General features: G+C 34.8%; 1 protein-coding gene across 12 annotated transcripts in view; it reads right to left on the bottom strand.

Moving 5' to 3' along the window:
• The window catches only part of CEP170 (centrosomal protein 170), a 131174-nt gene that overhangs the window by 52306 nt on the left and 60618 nt on the right, over window positions 1-18250 (bottom strand). For all 12 annotated transcript variants that reach the window (XM_043486057.1, XM_043486063.1, XM_043486062.1 and 9 more), the window contains exons 5-8: window positions 15272-15330; window positions 15014-15176; window positions 13083-13217; window positions 4259-4735 (exon numbers count right to left, since the gene is read on the bottom strand). In XM_043486057.1, coding sequence (XP_043341992.1) covers window positions 4259-4735; window positions 13083-13217; window positions 15014-15176; window positions 15272-15330 — 834 coding nt within the window. The remainder of the gene's footprint in view (window positions 1-4258; window positions 4736-13082; window positions 13218-15013; window positions 15177-15271; window positions 15331-18250) is intronic.

The following is an 18250-nucleotide window of genomic DNA, read 5'->3' on the forward strand; positions in this document are numbered from 1 at the left end:
GAAAGAAACCACATAATAGAGAAGGGAAAAAAATCCTATGTAGAAAATCAAAGCATATACAAAAGTGCTGCTTGTTCTGCCCCTCCCCCCTTTCGATCCAAAGTCATATGTTCTTTTCAGTAACAGGCTCTGCAAACTTCCCTCAATTGCAATGCTTACATTCAAATTTCATCAACCAACAATGAGTCCTTTATAAACACTTGAATAGGATTACTTTTCTTTCTTCAAATTTTAACTTTATAATAGTTCATCAATGCCTTAAAAGATAAGCAGTGCTACAACATCTGTGATAGTCTGTGTTTGTAACATTGAATATTAATCCTGCCTTTAAACTTTATATGTTATTTAAACAATCAAAAATTTATATATAGCATTAGAAAGGGAAAGACAGAAAAAAGTGTGATCCCACCAAAATGCTTATCATTACACAGGAGAAGAGAATGCAAATGCTATAAAAAACAGTGTGATGAATCGTTAATTTCAGTGATGTTCAAAAACAGTGTGATGAATCGTTAATTTCAGTGATGTTCAAAACTTCCAAAAGTACAGCATTCCTTTCCTTTTTAAAATATAAAAATGCAAATTTGCAGTTTCCACCAATTACTGTACAATTCTTTACAAACATCTTTCTAGCTATGATAATTTTTGCAATTTTGTATGTGTGCTCATTTAAACTCTGGTGGCTTCAACTAGTTAAATAAAGCATGCTAAAAGGTCTAGCGTGGAAAAAGCATAGACTATGAAATCCTATATAAACCTACCAGACAAATGGCATGTTGCTAAATATAACGAGATAAAAATATGTTTTCTCCATTAAGCATATAGAGTCAAGATAGAATACTGCAGTTGAATTTTGAAAGCATCAGCTTCCTAACAGAGGCTTTTTGTTACTCTTCATAGCTCTGTTAAGGATTAAGTGTGAAACTTTATGAAAACTACTTGATTTTTCACTGATTCAGAATTCTTATCATGTAAACAATAAGTACACTAGAGGAAATAATCAAATGACAATTATTATATTCTTACAGCATGAATTTAATGGAAAGTTGAGTTATTCTATATGTGTTTTAGACTGAGTCATAAATGAGGGCTTAAAAGATAGCTCTTTAGAAAAGAAAGCTTAAATGAATCTAGTCAACCAGGTGTATTTCAATACTTCCAGAACTAAACCTGAAAATCTTCCTTCAAATTAGCAACTACCGAAAATGTAATACGAAAAGAAAAAAACAAAAATAAAACGGTGTTTAGTTTAATTAATGGAATTCCTGTCTTGGTAATTAATCTAGGGATAAAGGATAGGCAGATGGAATGCAGAAGCAAACAAAACCACTAGTTCAAATACAAAACTCCTGAAAAATAGGACATTGTAAAACCTATTTCATATTGCACTGGATATACTGAAAAGGAATCCAGTTTGTAAGAGCTGTAAATAACTAAACTCCCATATTTCATGTGTCGTAGGACCAGATAACCCACATTACACACATATACAATATGAAAACACCATCTTTACAGACTCTAGTTCTTGTTCAGTTCAGTTCAGTCCTGTCACTCAGTCGTGCCTGACTCTTTGCAACCCCATGGATTGCAGCATGACAGGCTTCCCTGTCCATCACCAACTCCTGGAACTTACTCAAACTCATGTCCATAGAGTCAGTGTTAGTTATATGTTATTTCTTGAAACAAGTTATATGTTATAACATAGTTATGTATGTTATAACATATATATAACATATAGTCATATGTTATGACATACTTATATGCTAATCCTTGTAACAACATATAAAACTTTGGTGGTGTCAGGGCTTTTCAGTATCTTTTAAGTTATAGGTTAAAGGGTTATAGATTAGCCATTTTCTTTGTAGAAAATTATTCTTCTTTTTCATTTCCCAGTGTTATACAAGATAACACATCTGATCAGAACTGTAATTTTTGTTATTTAACAAAAAAATCATTAGGAACTATTAAGATTTTTTCTGTTTTGTCCATCATTAATCATGCACCAATATGTTGAAGTTCTTCTAGTATTTTTTAAGATAGATTGACTGTAACTAATCAGTAGCTGTGGCCAAAAGAAGCTTCAACTCTCCTAAAGGGTAAAAGTATATGGGCTTTGTGAACATCATTATCTTCACTGTCCCAAAGCACATGCATTTCACTCTTGCAGGAGCAAAGTTGTTTTGTTTTGCCTACTTTCAAGTTTTTGACTGATCTAAGCAGTTGCTGAATGTCTAATTATTGTAAAATAGTTTCTATTTGCTATACTTATATTAATTTAGAGTCTAGGTATATACTTTTGATCTCTTAAATTGTGGAAAATCTTCATCTAATGATGGCAGGTCTAACTTTGGGGGAAAGTAAAATGTCATTTGTAAATAAATCTGAAAAAATAAAATGGATAAATCTTGGATCAAAAATGAGGCATATTCACAAAGACATTTTCTTAGATGGTTTGTAAAATGTCCTGAAGGCAAATTTAAAAGTAGGGTTCTATGCAATGGCAACATACTAGAATGTATCTACCTATAAATGAACTCTGAGGGATAATAATAATTTGTATAATTTCTGGCAAGGATTTAAAAAATCTAACATAATATATGAATACAGTCTGAATGTGAACATTAATGCCTCTAACAGGAATCAAAATAACAGCTAAAACAGAAAACCGTCATTATAAGTAAAATTACAGTTACAATAAAAGGGTGTAATAAAGGTTTTTCTTTTTTTTTGGCCATACCACAGGTCATGGAGGATCTTAGTTTCCCAACCAGGGGTGAAACCTGTACCTCCTGCAGTGGAAGCAGAGAGTCTGAACCACTGGAATGTCAGGAAAGTTCCATAAAGGTATTTTTTAATGGTGGTTTATCTCGTAGCTCATTTGCGTACATTTATTAAGGGTGGTCTAAAGAATATATTATTTCTAAGTTTTCAAAGTTTACACTACTTTTTACATTATTCTAGGATATCAGTCTTATTTTATCCAATCCATAAAAAATGATCAGTTAACAAATGGGTAGCTTTTATACGTAAGCTTTAACCTATATATATCTCAATACATGGATAGGTCTCAATTATATATGTTATTATCTTAGTAGGAGTAAAAACAACAATTACATGTCAAAAGTTTGTATGCCAGGTAACTGCTTATGATTATAATTAAATATGTTAATAGGCCCTGGCAAAGAATTAGGTAATCATACCATCTCACTATCTCGAAATGCCTTAGAAGCAAATAGGAAATAGGTATTTCTTCAATTAGGTGAATAGAATCCCAAACCATAAAGTACAGGTTAAACCAGGGTCAGTTTTGTCAATGATAATGAAGTCATTCATTGGTTATTCAAACTACTGAGTACCTATCACATACTCAAGTCCCAGGAAAGGGCTAGAGATATAAGGTAAGTAATAAACAATCCCTGACCTCAACAAGTATTCTTTTAAAGCTCTTCAACTTTTTGTATGGTAACAGAATGATCAGATTAACATGTAATCATTTCCCTTATAGTAAGCTTGTCAAATAAAATCAAGATATAGTAACATAAATCTGTATTCAGCAAATTCTAAATTAAAATTTAACTAGCAAAACCAATGAGGGGAAAATGATTAGTTGATACTCTGATGTATTTTAACTAACTTTGGTCAAGTATTTTTAATAAAACATTTAATAATTATTTCAAAAATAAACATTTAACTGCAATTTTCACTAGTGAAGAAATTCTTAATTCAATTAATTCCTAGTATCGCTCAATAAAATTTGTTTCATGATATGAGTATCTTGAGAACAGTCTGAAACACTCCACCAACAATGTGACTATATTGCCAAAGTAGAACTATAAGCCCATAATTCAGTAACTTAAAATGTTCAAAATCTACATATTGACATTTTACAGGAAGCACACAGTTGAGAACAGAATTAAACATATATTTTCCTTAAATTAGGAAAATGATGAGAACTGTCTTCTAAGGAATTTGACTGGTGAAATGAATGAATATTTCCACAGGAAAAAGAAACATATTTAATGGCATACATATAAATTTACAAAACCAATTTGGTTTTGGCAAGAAAATGATGGCAGACTGTTTTGATTGAGTAAGTTGGATATGGGCAGAATGGCTGGCTGTTGAACTTTAAGATCAAATATAAACCTTCAAAAAAGCAGAAGTAGAAGCTTTATATCATATAATTATTTTTCTAATCATAGTTTGGTAACTGTGAAGACTGAACTTAACCATAAAAAAGGAAGTTCTGAAAAGTTACCTTTCAACCTTTTCAAGTAAACTGGAACATCACTTTTAATGCTTTTGGAATCCTCTTCTGTTCTTTCCCATACCATCTGAGGAGGGTTGTTCTGTGCTAGCCAGTCAGCTACTTTATTTTCAGGTGCCATCATTCCAGTTTGAATCCCTGGCAGGTCTTGAGTTCCAGGAGAAGACTTCTTTGACTTGTGGCGCTGATCAGAAGTAAATTTTGTCACATGATCTCTAATAGTTACTTTCCCTGGGGTACTGTCATCAAATTCAATGGTAAATGAAGCATGCCCTGCACCTGTTGTATGAGAACTTGGTGTGTCTTTTGTTGGGATTTCATGAATAGTGCTCTCTGTTATTTGTGATGGTTGCTGAAATTCTTTTGTAGGGATTTCAAAATAACTTGGTTCTCTACAGAAAGGAAAAAGTACTTCTTCATTTGCAGCTGCAGATTGTTCTTCAACTTGCTTGGCATCTACGCTGCACCCTAATAAGAAAAATAAGAGAAAATTCAAACTATTTGGGAGCTTCTAGAACTTGAAGGAGTACAGTAATGGCCACTTCCATTACTCCATGGGAATCAGAAGGCAGATCGCTGCTTAGATGAAAAAGAATGACAATGTCATAAAAGAGAAATAATTTCGATTATAAACATGGCATTTCCATTACCAATAGGAGATGCAAGATAAGCAGCAGTGGCAAAGGATAGCAAAGTAGTTAAGAGATGGGATTTTGCATGGTTAGGTCTATATTGTTTCCAACGTGGATCCAGAAATTAGCAAAAGTACAAAAGAAATGAAATCAAATGTAGATGGAGATGTATGTTCAATGTACATATCTACAGAGATTAAAAATAATATGAATTTCCTTATCAAGTAAGGAGGATGAAATATTGCAAAAACAAGTAAATTTCTAAAGGAGAACGAGTGTTCAAATGAAGAAAGAAACATGAGGTTAATACATGAGCAACATTCTGGACAGGATGATTTTACTTACCATTCTTCACAATCACAATTCAGAGACATTACTTTTAGAATGACAAAAATAATATTACTAATGTGTGATCGTTACAAGAAGACAGATAACATTTTATAAAGAAAAGAATGAGTAAAGATAAGACATGCGGTTTGCTTGTAAAATGCAATCCAAGCAGCAGTGTGAAACAAGTAAGGTAAAAACAGAAAATTCAGTTGCCAGCCAATTAATTCCAAAAGAAAATTCATGTACATTTCTATACAGCAGAATATGCCCAACTGTCAAAAATCCTTAGAGGAAAGCTGAATTATAAATCTCAGATCACCAACAAGAGTTGGCATAAGCAAGTAACTCTGGAACACTACTCCCCTGTTGCTTCAGAGACAAATAAGAAGGTATGAAAATAAATGAATCTCTATATAAAATATGTGAAGGCATATAAATGAAAATGGTAACTGAAATGTTTTAAATCTGTTATCAGATATTACAAATGCAAAAAAAAATTTAAGATTAAACTGCTTTGGTTTTCAGGAAGCAAAAGAACTATTTTCAAGATGGTAAAGAGTGAATTCAAATAAAAACTATTTCCTTAAAGCTCAAAAAAGCATTCCTTTTAAAAACACACTGATAGAAAAATCATTTACAAATAATTTATTAGAAAAGAATACACAAGGGACAAGGTTGTTTATAATAATTTTCTAATTAAGTGAAGTATTTGGTCTCTTGAAACATTTTCCAAATATTAAATACTGATGGAATTCTCCTGGTGCTATAATCAGTTTCTTAGCAATACTCTGAATATGAAACAGTCATAAAACTGTCTGCTTTTAGATTATACAAGAACATTACAGCAACATCTCTACAGTTCAAAGTGTGGCACAAGGCAGTGCGCGCGTGCTAAGTCGCTTCAGTCATGTCTGACTTTCTGTGATCCAAGAACTATAGCCCACCAGGCTCCTCCCCATGGGATTCTCCAGGCAAGAATACTAGAGAGGGTTGCTATTCCCTTCTCTAGGGGATCTTCCCGACACAGGAATCAAACTCACGTCTCTTATGTCTCCTGCATTGGCAGGCGGGTTCTTTACTACTAGTACCACCTGGGAAGTTCCAAATTAAGAATCATCTCCAATGTAAAACACAACCAACGGGGAAGGCAAAGAATTCACCTGCAATGCAGGCAAACCTGGTTTGATTCCTGGGTTGGGAAGATCCCCTGGAGAAGGGATAGCTACCCACTCCAGTATTCAGGGGCTTTCCTGGTGACTCATAACGGTGAAGAATCCAGCTGCAATGTGGGAGACCTGGGTTTGATCCCTGGGTTGTGAAAACCCCCTGGAGGAGGGCACAGAGCATTAAAGACATCAAGTTCCACTTCCAAAAAAAAAAAAAAAGTCAATATTACACAGACAGTAAACAGAATATATAACAGAAACAATTAACAGAAAAATTATCCTTGTCAAATCTACTTAGTTTTTCCTCACCACTGAAAATAAAAAAAGTGTATCAGAAAAACTCTATACTATCAAAGCAGTAATTCTACACACTACCTAGAAGAGGATATACAAGATTCTTAATAACCTAAGTAATGTTTCAAAAACTTCTTTATTAAAGAGTTCATTTATTTTTTCCTTATTATTAAAATGTCCACTTGAATGCTTACTTTGAAGGCCTGTACCTTAAAATTACCATGAAAGTAAAATGCATTGGCCGCTCTATATATATTGATAAAATCACTGATTTTTTTTTTCATACATTGGTTTATTTACTAATTTAATAATGTACTGTGCCTGATCAATTTCATATAGAACTATCCTTCCCATCTACCTGTCCTCATTCATTCATTTTGCTTTCCACATCCTTACAGGTAACAGAGTAACTCTGAGGACAAAAAGTGACAGCTTCCTACTACCACTACCTGAATACTCAAATAAATGATGTGACTGAACTATGGAGCAATAACTATAACAAGCTGGCCCAGGGGTATAGCATTTATCATCTACTTGTCACTACTGATTCAAATGAATATGTTCTCAATTTTCCTCCCTTGAGAAGAAAAACTTCACAGTTATTTCTGACACACTTTTAACATGCTTTCACTTTATAACACATTAAAAAGCAGAGGTCACCAACTGCACGTAACTATTTTTAAGATTATTATTTCCTAAGTTATTCCTACTTCAAAACTGACTTTCCTTTAAAGATTAGAATCTGAGACTTCTATACGTTAACACCCAATCTATCCAGTAATCAGTTATCTAACAATGTCAAGTAGCACAACAGAGTAGAAAGACAGCATTCATGATCTGATGATTATAGCCAAATAGCCTGGCTTAGCAGAAAGCAGGAGGAAGATTTGAAATCAGCTAAGTCCCATCTCTATCAGTTCTTAATTCTCATTTTTCTCATTGTAAAATGAGAAAATAATACCCACTCATAAGATTGTTGTGAAGATTCAGTGAGGTATGTATTAACTGAGATAGCATAAGTCACCCAGAAGAAGTCTGGAACAAAGAAGGCATACAAATAAATGTTTCTCTTACTTTTTCTCCCCCAAATCTCCAACACAGCTAACTAGGGAAACAAGAAACTAAAACCAAACATCTAACTCTAAAAGACCCAAGACAGATATGACAATACCTATACCCTCTTATCTGTGATCTTTACCAGGAGGAAAGTCCCTCATTGAGAACCTTTTCTTTGACTATTTGCTCAGATTACTTGTGACAAATCTGGAGGATATGTAAAAGCAAGGATTAAGGTCAGATATACTGCACTAAGAAAACGAGTCAACCAGTCGAGATAAGTCAAAAAACAATCAAGAGCAGAAATGTGGCTCAAAAACACAGCAGTTCAGAACCATTCAGTAAACGGGCAAACAGTCTTACACACTTCAAGTCTCCCAAGGACAGTACTGTAACATACAGTTCAATTACTGGTATTCATAATGAGGCTTCTGAGTCATAAAGTAAACATTTTAATATATTCACCCTTCTTTGCTTAAGAAGGAAATGACATGAGTAAGTAGAAATTAAGGGAATGTTTAAACTTAAAAAAAAAAAATTGCAGTTGTAAAAGTGAAGTTCGGTCATCTGAAAAATTCATTAGTAGAGGAAATCATTTTGCCAAAGATGATAAAACCAGATCAAGTGTGGGCCTACTATACTTGGGATTGTAGGCCCACTAGAGAAATTATTAAGAGTCTTCTAAATTAATACAGAAAAATAAAACAGCTTTCCTCTCTCAGTACTGGTAACAATCATTCTGAAATTTATGAATTTAACATTCATTTCTCTTCAAAACCTGTTTTATTTATACTAAAGTAAACTCAGTCATGTCTGACTCTTTGCGACCCCCACGGACTGTAGCCCTCCAGGCTCCTCCACCCATGGAATTCTCCATTCAAGAATACTGGAGTGGGTAGCCATTCCTTTCCCCAGGAGACCCTCCCGACCCAGAGATTGAGCCTGGGTCTCCTGCATTGCTGGCAGGTTCTTTACCATTTCAGCCACAAGGGGAGCCCTAAATACTCTTAATGAGATTAATAATAAAACATTGGCATGAATAAAATATTATTAGAATAACTTCCATTCATACTAATACTTAATTATTAATCTTGACTAACAGTATTTAATAAATGATCATGCTAGAATCAATTATGGTTATCTAAACCAGAAGAGCAATACCCTTAAGTTCTTAAGGCATTTTATGATGTGTCACTTTCCAGGGAATCTCATGATATACATAATCTAGAAAAAAATGTTCCCTTCCGTCTTCTGTACTAAATTACATGAAATATTAAGCTATTTCAAGATGCTTACAAAGACTGTAATTACGAAGGCGAATTCTACTTAAGATATCCATCCAACCTAGTACGTTCAAGTACTTCAAATTACAAAGAATGGGAAACTCCTTTTACTAAAAAGGAATTACAACTCTCAAGTTTTTAAATTTAGTTCAATTAGATTAAAAAATCAGTGTAAAAGAGCCAAAAATCTACTCTTTACAGTTGTATGCAACCTTTTCAAAATGTATGCAACACTTAGAGGCCTTTAATTGTAACTTTAAAAGGGTTTAAATCATGTTAGCAGGTTGGAGAACACATCTGAACTAAACTGAGGACAAGTTCTCCTTTAATAGGACTCAAAATGTTCACACTACTTCAGGAGAACTTTACTGCTCTACTATTTGCTTCCAGGGTTTTGGGGACTTTAAGGTAAATCGGTAGGAGATTCTGGATACACATGGACCCACAGAAAGGGATGTAAGTTACTAGGGAGTAGATACTCTAGTATCCTTTCTGGAATGCTCACCTTTCAAAATAAGTACTAAGATTTTGGGGTGCTAAAGAAGACTCTTGAGAGTCCCTTGGACAGTAAAGAGATCAAACCAGGCAATTTTAAAGAAAATCAATCTTGAATATTCACTGGAAGGACTGATGTTGAAGCTGAAACTCCAACACTTTGGCCAACTGATGCAGACAGCAAACTCACTGGAAAAGAAAGACCCTAATGCTGGGAAAGATTGAGGGCAGGAGGAGAAGGGGGTGACAGAAGATGAGATGGTTGGATGGCATCATTGACTCAGTGGACATGAGTTTGAGCAAACTCCGGGAGACAATGAAGGACAGGGGAGTCTGGCGTGCTGTAGTCCATGGGGTCACAGAGAGTCGGACACAACTTAGCAAGTAAAGGACAACAACTAAGATTTTACATTCTAAAAACTGGTAATGAAGAAGCAAATCACTTTGTTTTTACCAGGAAAGATTGCTTAGAGCACAAATAAACTAACCATTTATATTTCACAATTTTAAACACTTAAAAAAAACCTTAATTTCACAATGACCAAATGAAATAGCATTTAATATACATTTTCAAACTTCACTCTACAATACGTGCTGGCATCATAAATTACATCAGACTTGTAAACTGTTTCCCTCACCCTATAGCAGTTTAAAAAACTACAAATGATGAATCTGAAATAATCACATCCTGATGCTAATATATGAAAGTAAATGAGACTCTCATTAAAGCTTTTAATCAGCTGAATCTGATAGAGTGCTTTAAGCTTCTTAACAGAAGATGTAAATCACTAAATTCCTTCTAACTCAAAAATAATCCCACGATTATGAAGCAGCTTTTGTCATCTGGCAGAAAAGATACTCAATGAGAGAGGCTACACAAACTGGTAATCATTTAAGAATTTAGTTCCATTCACATAGATGAAATTACTACTGGACACTTCACAGATTGAAATTCATTTTATTATGCTGAGGCATGAGGGACTGATTTTTATGTCAATTTGTTTTTGGGGTGTTTGTTTTAGTCTTTATACTCTACAAAGTATATTCTTTTGGAATGGTTTTGTGTGTGTGTGGGTGGGTGTGTAATGACCGCTGAAATGTTAACTGTGGGTAAGAGCATGGACTCTAAGTCAGGCCACCTGGGTTAGAATCCCAGCTACACTTTTTCTAGCTGAGTGACCTCGTGAATAAACTCACATCACTGTGCTGCCACTTCCGTAACTATAAAATGGGTATGATAATAGTAACTACTTTCAGGTACAGCTATGAGAATTAAATGATTAAATATACATGGGGGCACTCAGAAGACTGTCTGGATAAAGTAAGCACCACTGAAGTATTATCTATTGTTAATAAATCATAGTTCTGTCTCCAGTACAAAAATTACAATTATACTTCACTGTGTTCCACAAGATATTTAAGATTTCAGAAGTTGTTTTGGGTACAAGGATCTTTAACGGCTAGATAAACTCACCATCACAATTATTTTCAGAATCTGGGAACATTAAATTCTGCTGTGTTTCATTTAACTCCCTAATAATTAGTATATTTTTTTCTCACTCTTCTCTCTCTTCCTTCCTCCTTTTCTCCCTCCCTCTCTCTCTTTCTCCTAGGTGGCTCTAGTACATATGATAATATAACACATGATCCTTGAAGTAAGAAATGTGCAGTTCAGATAAGGGATACACACAAAATACTAAATAAAAGTGTTACAATACACATACACAGACATATCCTTTAGAATTTTATACTACTGGATTTATGTGTATATACTCCTATGGGAGAAGAGAAGGCAGGAGTTAGTCTAATTTTGTGGGAATGCACTCGGAGAGCACTAAACAACTGTAGTGGGATACAAGGCTCAGCAAAGTGGGATACAGCTAGAAACTTTGACATAAAATCTGTGCGAAAAATATAAAATCTTCACATAAAGTCTTTGTTAAGCAAAGATATTAAAGGACAGCTTAGATTTATTGTACAAATTAATCTGCAGAAAGGTTGAAACTGGAAATAGTTCAGTTATGATTCAATGGGGAAAAAAAAGCACAACAGAAGTAGGCAATGTACACAAAAATTTCAAATAAAGTAGACATTCTTGACTGTCTTCCAAAATCCATTTCCTATTCCTCCCTCCTAAAAGAACTCCAACATTCCCAGGTATCTGTTTGTCCCTGATACAGCTCATGTGCCTTAAGGGAAAATTAACCCCACATTCAGCTTCAGGATGGGTAAGACTGGCATAAGGGTAATCTCATAACCCTTGCCAGGGATTGGTTCAGAAAAAAGCAGGTGATCTACTCCTGAACCCATGAGGTCAATGAAACGATAGATGTGTTAAAAATTTTGGGGAAAGTTTCCAGGGGGTCTTTTAGAAGCAACCTTTGCTATTTCCAACTGGATGTGATCAAAGTAGCATGCACCCCAACTGCTACTGGCAAACAGCCTATGAGTATTAGAGGAAACTTCCTTAGTATGCAACCACTGAACAGAAGGGCTGAGAGTCCGAGAGAAAACACTAGTTGATGTGCCATTGAGATGCTGCATTAACCAATTCTAAAGCAGTTCATTATTTAAGCCGGTACATTTCCTTCCTGTTTAGTATCAGGTGGCATTTCTGTTACTTGCATCTGAAGGTATGCTAAATAACATTAAGCTTCTGAGCTTGAACATGAAGAAAAAGTTGTGTTGGCCACAGAAATACGAAAACTGAGATGGGACTTTATTTGCAAAGTTGACAACTTTAGTTTGGGGCACTTTAAGAGCAAGTTGATAAGGCCAGCTTTCTTAGACCTGTATCCTGGTAAAATCAGAGTATATTTATGAATAAGAACCAGTGTCCTTATTCTCTGGCTAAGAATAATGTCTTATATCTTGTAGAATTATGGTGAAAGGTAGAAAGTTGGCGGGAGTGCTGATGGAATCTATCCTTGACTCAGAGTCACAGTTGGCTTTACATACTGCTCCCTGGTGCCTGTATTTAATTCCCAGTTTTGATCCTTATCTGCCATTATCAAGGAAACCGGCTGCTCCATCCACCAGTGTTGATGTCCATGTCAAGACCTTATGTAAGAGGCAACTGATACCTCCATTTATTTCCTGGAAATCTTGATTTTCTGGCTTTTGACTTAGTTCATTACTAAATTTCTCCAGCAACACAAGAATATGTTCTTTGACAATTAATCTGAGAATGTGATTCAGAATTATTTCTTCATTCTGGCTGCTTAACAGCTAATCTTGTTGCTATCACACCCCCCAAAATTAGGTACACCGAGATTTTAAAGAAGTTTTAACTTCATACATTTTGAACATAATAAAAATTTTTCATTTAAAAATACGATTATACGCTTGTGAATCTAGTGAAAACACACAAAGTCAGTCTGCATTTACTGTTTTGGTCTAATTAAAACATTTTAATAATTATTTCAAAATGGCCAACCATATTATTAAACTATATCATTTAAATAATAGGAGATACCACTTTTAAGAACAGATAGATTTTTGCTTTGATAGTAAGTTCTTCCTAAAAACCATTTAATGTCATAGTCTGAGATTTTTTTACCTGATGTTCCAGTTTCATGATTTTTCTCTTCGGGTTTGCCATTGGACTTGAAAGGTCTTTGTTCATCCGCCTCATCATCCCCCCACCATGAAGGCTGCCCATACAACGGAGTACCACGGGGCATGGCAGAAGTATCTGTAAAGAAGTGGGGAAAATCTGTCTAAAGCACATGAAACAGGAAAAACAAACAAACAAACATGCCTTTGGAGAATGCTAGAATTGCTCAGTTGACTTAATGAATAAACAAAGTACAGTTGACCCCTGAACAATGCAGAGTTTAGGAGCCTCCACCCTCTCTGCAGTTGAAAATTCAAGCATAGTATAACTTAAGTCAGCCTGCTCCCCTGGTGGCTCAGATGGTAGAGAATCTGCCTGCACTGCAGAAGACCCGGGTTCGATCCCTAGGTCAGGACAATCCCCTGGAGAAGGAACTGGCAACCCACTCCAGTATTCCTGCCTGAAGAATCCCATGGACAGGGGAGCCTGGTGGGCTAGAGTCCATGGGTCGCAAAGAGCAGAACACTTTTTCAACAACTTTCACTTCCGAATCCATGGTTCCTGTGTGTTAGTCACTCAGTAATGTCCAACTCTTTGCGACACCCTGGACTCTAGCCCACCAGGCTCCTCTGTCCATGGCATTCTTCAGGCAAGAATACTGGAGTGGGTTGCCAGTTCCTTCTCCAGGGGATCTTCCCAACCCAGGGATCAAACCTGGGTCTCCCGCATTGCAGGCAGATTCTTTACCATCTGAGCCACGAGGGAAGCAGTTCTGCATTCACAGATTCAACTAATGTGAATTGTGTAGTGTTGCAGTATTAACTATTGAAAAAAATCTGCATTTTTTTTTTAATATGGTGCTGCTCAACATGGAGAAGGCAATGGCAACCCACTCCAGTACTCTTGCCTGGAAAATCCCACAGACAGAGGAGCCTGGTAGGCTGCAGTCCATGGGGTCGCGAAGAGTTGGACATGACTGAGCGACTTCACTTTCACTTTTCACTTTCATGCATTGGAGAAGGAAATGGCAACCCACTCTAGTGTTCTTGCCTGGAGAATCCTGGGGACGGGGGAGCCTGGTGGGCTGCCGTCTACGGGGTCGCAAAGAGTCAGACAAGACTGAAGTGACTTAGCAGTACCAGCAGCAGCAGCTGCTCAACATTTCAAATCAGTGCTGTTCAAGGGTTAACTGCACAGTCTAGATAGCAGAAAATACTCTAAGTTGAATAGTACTTGTGGATCTCATTCAATATTGAACATGAGAAACAAATTTTGCACTGGCTAATATCTAAGTAATATAAACTGCTCTAGTCCAACAGCTTTTAGTCAAAGTGCAACTTGTTCGCTGGTACATAGAAATGGCTCGTAAGTCTAAACATAAAAGACAAAACTAAATTTTGGTATAAGTGGCTGTTTTAAAAAATTTGAAAGCCTAAGGACACTGCACAGTAAATTTAAACTAGTTGTTAACTGGACTAATAAGCTTATATTTGAGCAATTTGGTAATCTCTAGAAGTTTTAAAAATTGTTTTTGTATGACTGGGATTATGTATATAAAATATTCTTAAAGCTCCTACTGTAATATGATACATATCATAATAATTATGATAATGTAGCCATTATTGGACATTTCCTTTTCATTCATTTCAGTTATAATCTAAGGGGAAAAAAGCAAATAAGAAATAATAAAAATACTATAAGGCAAATTATATTTACTTTCTTCAAATGAACATACTAAATACACCTACATACAACTGCCATATAATTATGTTCTGTACTGCTTTCTAAGAAGCACTGGCTGCATTAAAACCCACTCTGAAATTGTCATTATCATTCATTATTTTTATAAGGACACGGACAATTTTCTGAGAACAAAGCATGCAATTTCTTCATAATCAAGAATAAACATGGTATTTTCAAAGAGGTTAACTTACCAACAACTTTCTCCTCAGATTTTAGTGCTTCTGTAGGTTTGTGCTGCACTTCTGTTGCAGAATCTGCTACCTTTGAATCTATGCTTTTGGCACATGCAGATTTTGATAATTCTGATTCTGAAGATTTTTGGGACAACTGAAGCTGAATGGTAAATTTCTCATGCTACAAAACATTTTAAAATGGAAGTGAAATATCCATGAGTGAAATCAACCCTAGTAAATGGCAGGTTTACAAAAGAAATAAGTAAAACTGTTTACCTTGAGAGCTTCTTCAGGGACCCTCATTTCTCCTCGTACTACAGTGAAAAGATTTGTATGTAAACAGGGCTAAGGAAGAATATAATTTCAAAACTCTGATAAGCTTAAAACAATCAAAGATAATACAGAAATTGTCCTGTTTTCAAGAAGTAATTATAAGAAAATGACCATATTTCCCTTAAGAGTTAAATGTTAAAAAAAAGTTAAATGTTAAATTATGTTCACACATATAAAAATTTTTTAATACTAAATAAAATCTTAAAAAGTCTAGCAAGTAATTCCAAACTTAGGTAATAATCACGGCCTTCAAGAAGCAAACTAGGTGAATAACCTAAGCACAAAAGACATTTTCAGTTCTCACTAACAGTAATATGACCACAAAGAAGAAAAGCACCTGGATCAAATTATATTGATAGCTAATCACAAAAATCTAAAAAGAAGTGTCATCAGTGATTACCCAACAGTAAATCCTGAAGAAATTCAATTATTCCTACTTCCCAAGCACTGATAAAAATGAAATCCATCTTGAAAATGCAAAAGAAATGCTATAATTAGGGTCTTTAAGCAACTACAACCACTCCTTCTCCCCATGAACTGCAATCAGGGTCAAATTACATTATCAAACAACTGATTCTATACAGATTAGAACCAAGTGCTACATATAATGAATGCTTTCATTATTATGCCAAAAAGAACAATGCCTCTGTATGTTAAAAAGATCTTTCACTAAACAACAGAGGTCACATTTCTCACCATTACTTAACCCCTTAATGAAAGGACTTTCATAACCACATAGTAAATTCTAGTCTTCTTTATCAGTTCAGAGTACCCATGACTTCAAGGGTAAAAAGCTGTAATTATCATGACCACTTGGGAGACAAATAGACTTCCCATGCATAACAAGCAGTAAACTTGTTTACAAGTATTTGTTCCATAGTTCTACTCATCAAAATAATAAAAACTCAGAATTTTCCAGAATTGTAAAGCGCTTTGGGAATATCCTATTCAATTCCATTAACCCACCTTCCCATTCTATCCATGTGGAACTTGAGGACTAGAGAGGCAGAACCCAAGATAATAGTCAACTGAATACTAGTCCAGGGCTTTCTTATCACTTTACATTGCTTCCAGTAAACTGTGAAATAATAAAAAATTTCCTTTTTTATTATGTATATATGCTGATACACATTTGCTGGTATATATGACAATATATAGTTCATAGTTAAGTACTTAGAAAAAGTAAAAATTCTAGTAAGCTTTTGTTTTACTCCCAAAAAACTCACTAACAGCTGCAGAAGATTCATTGCATTCCTACATTTACAGTGGAAAACACCATCTTAAAAATACTGAGTCATTTCTATTTTTCAATGGGAAATATGATTTTAGCCTGTTGTGAGTGCTTTCTGCTGCTTCACATTTCTCCTGGGAGTGCCCCAGGCTATTCCTCAAAGTTAGTCTAGGGCATCCTCTTAAATTTAGACTTCTTTAGGATCAAGGAAAACTTATAAAGAGGATATAACTCAGATTCACATACTTTGCCTTACCAAAAAACTCCTGGGTGGGAGACCAAAGAATTCAAGAGTCCTCTTGTTCAGGTCATGAATTCACCTGAGAACCCCAGTGTGACCATGAGATTTCTGAGGCTGCTCTGACTCCAGCTTCACCTTCAAAGCCACCACCCTGCTAGTGGCTCAGACCCAGGCGGCTGCTTTAGCTCGCTGAGCTCAGGGAATGGCAGGCAGTCCAAGGTGCGACTACTTATGAGGCCGAGTTACAAGACACACAGTACAGTCTGTACGTCAACCATATCGCAAAACATTCCAGAAAGTTACATGCTTACTTAAATCTAGTTTACTAAAAATCATTAACATTAATGATTAATAATTATTTAATATTTATTTATATAATTATATACTTTATATATTTACATATTTTTATTATATTTTATTATATATTATAGATATTCATATATTTATTTACATTTTATATAATTATATAAATAAATATAATTATTTAATTAATGATTATTAATTATTTAATTGATTAATACTAATGCTTACTAAATATTAATAATGTTTACTAAAATTCTTGTCAATAATTAATATTTAATTAATTAATATGTATATAATTAAATATAATTATATATTTATATATATTTATATTTTATTATATATTATATGTATTTATATATGTTATATATAATTACATATTACACATATAATTAAATATAATAATTTAATTTAATTAATTAAATATAATTAATAATTTAATTGTTAGATTAATGATTGCTGATTGATATTAATAAATATAATATTTATAAATTATTTCCAAACTTCTTTGAATAAGAAACAATTGAAAAACAGAAAAAATATGTGAAACAATGGTTTGCAAAGACAATCAATACCAGGTAACAAAAGACAGTGATTCTTGAGTGAAGACGAACAAATCAAGGGGAGTGCAATCACTGCCCTAATTCAGGATCTCTAGAGAGCTTCCAAGTCACACTGGAGGGAGGGGTAAGCAAGGCTGAACCTGGCAGACTCTAAGCTGTGAAGAAAAGGGGTTGAGCGTCTGGGCAGACCAAGATGACTACAGTTCAGAAAGCTGCACAGAAATAGTATTCCAGAGATTGTTACAGGGGCTGGCTCAAGCATTCAGTTGGGTACTGATCAGCACATTAATTTGAGAAAACTTATACCTATGGCTGGGACAAGAACCACCTTAAAGTATTTGAGGTAATAGTGCCCCTTATCAGAGAGGGCTAGGAATAATGTCTAATCACAAGAGCCAAGCTGGAAAACCTCATGTATAACGGGCCACTGGATAAAGCAGGGGTTGGCAAATTGTTCCTCTATTGAGGGCCAGACAGTAAATTTTCTAGGTTTTGGAAGCCATATGATTTCTGTTTCAACTACTCAACTCTGCTATGACAGTGCAAAAGCAGCTAAAGAAAGAAGTGAGTGGATATGCCTGTGTACA

Source organism: Cervus canadensis, chromosome 13, assembly GCF_019320065.1.
Source record: "Cervus canadensis isolate Bull #8, Minnesota chromosome 13, ASM1932006v1, whole genome shotgun sequence".
In the NCBI taxonomy this organism is placed as follows: Eukaryota; Metazoa; Chordata; class Mammalia; order Artiodactyla; family Cervidae; genus Cervus; species Cervus canadensis.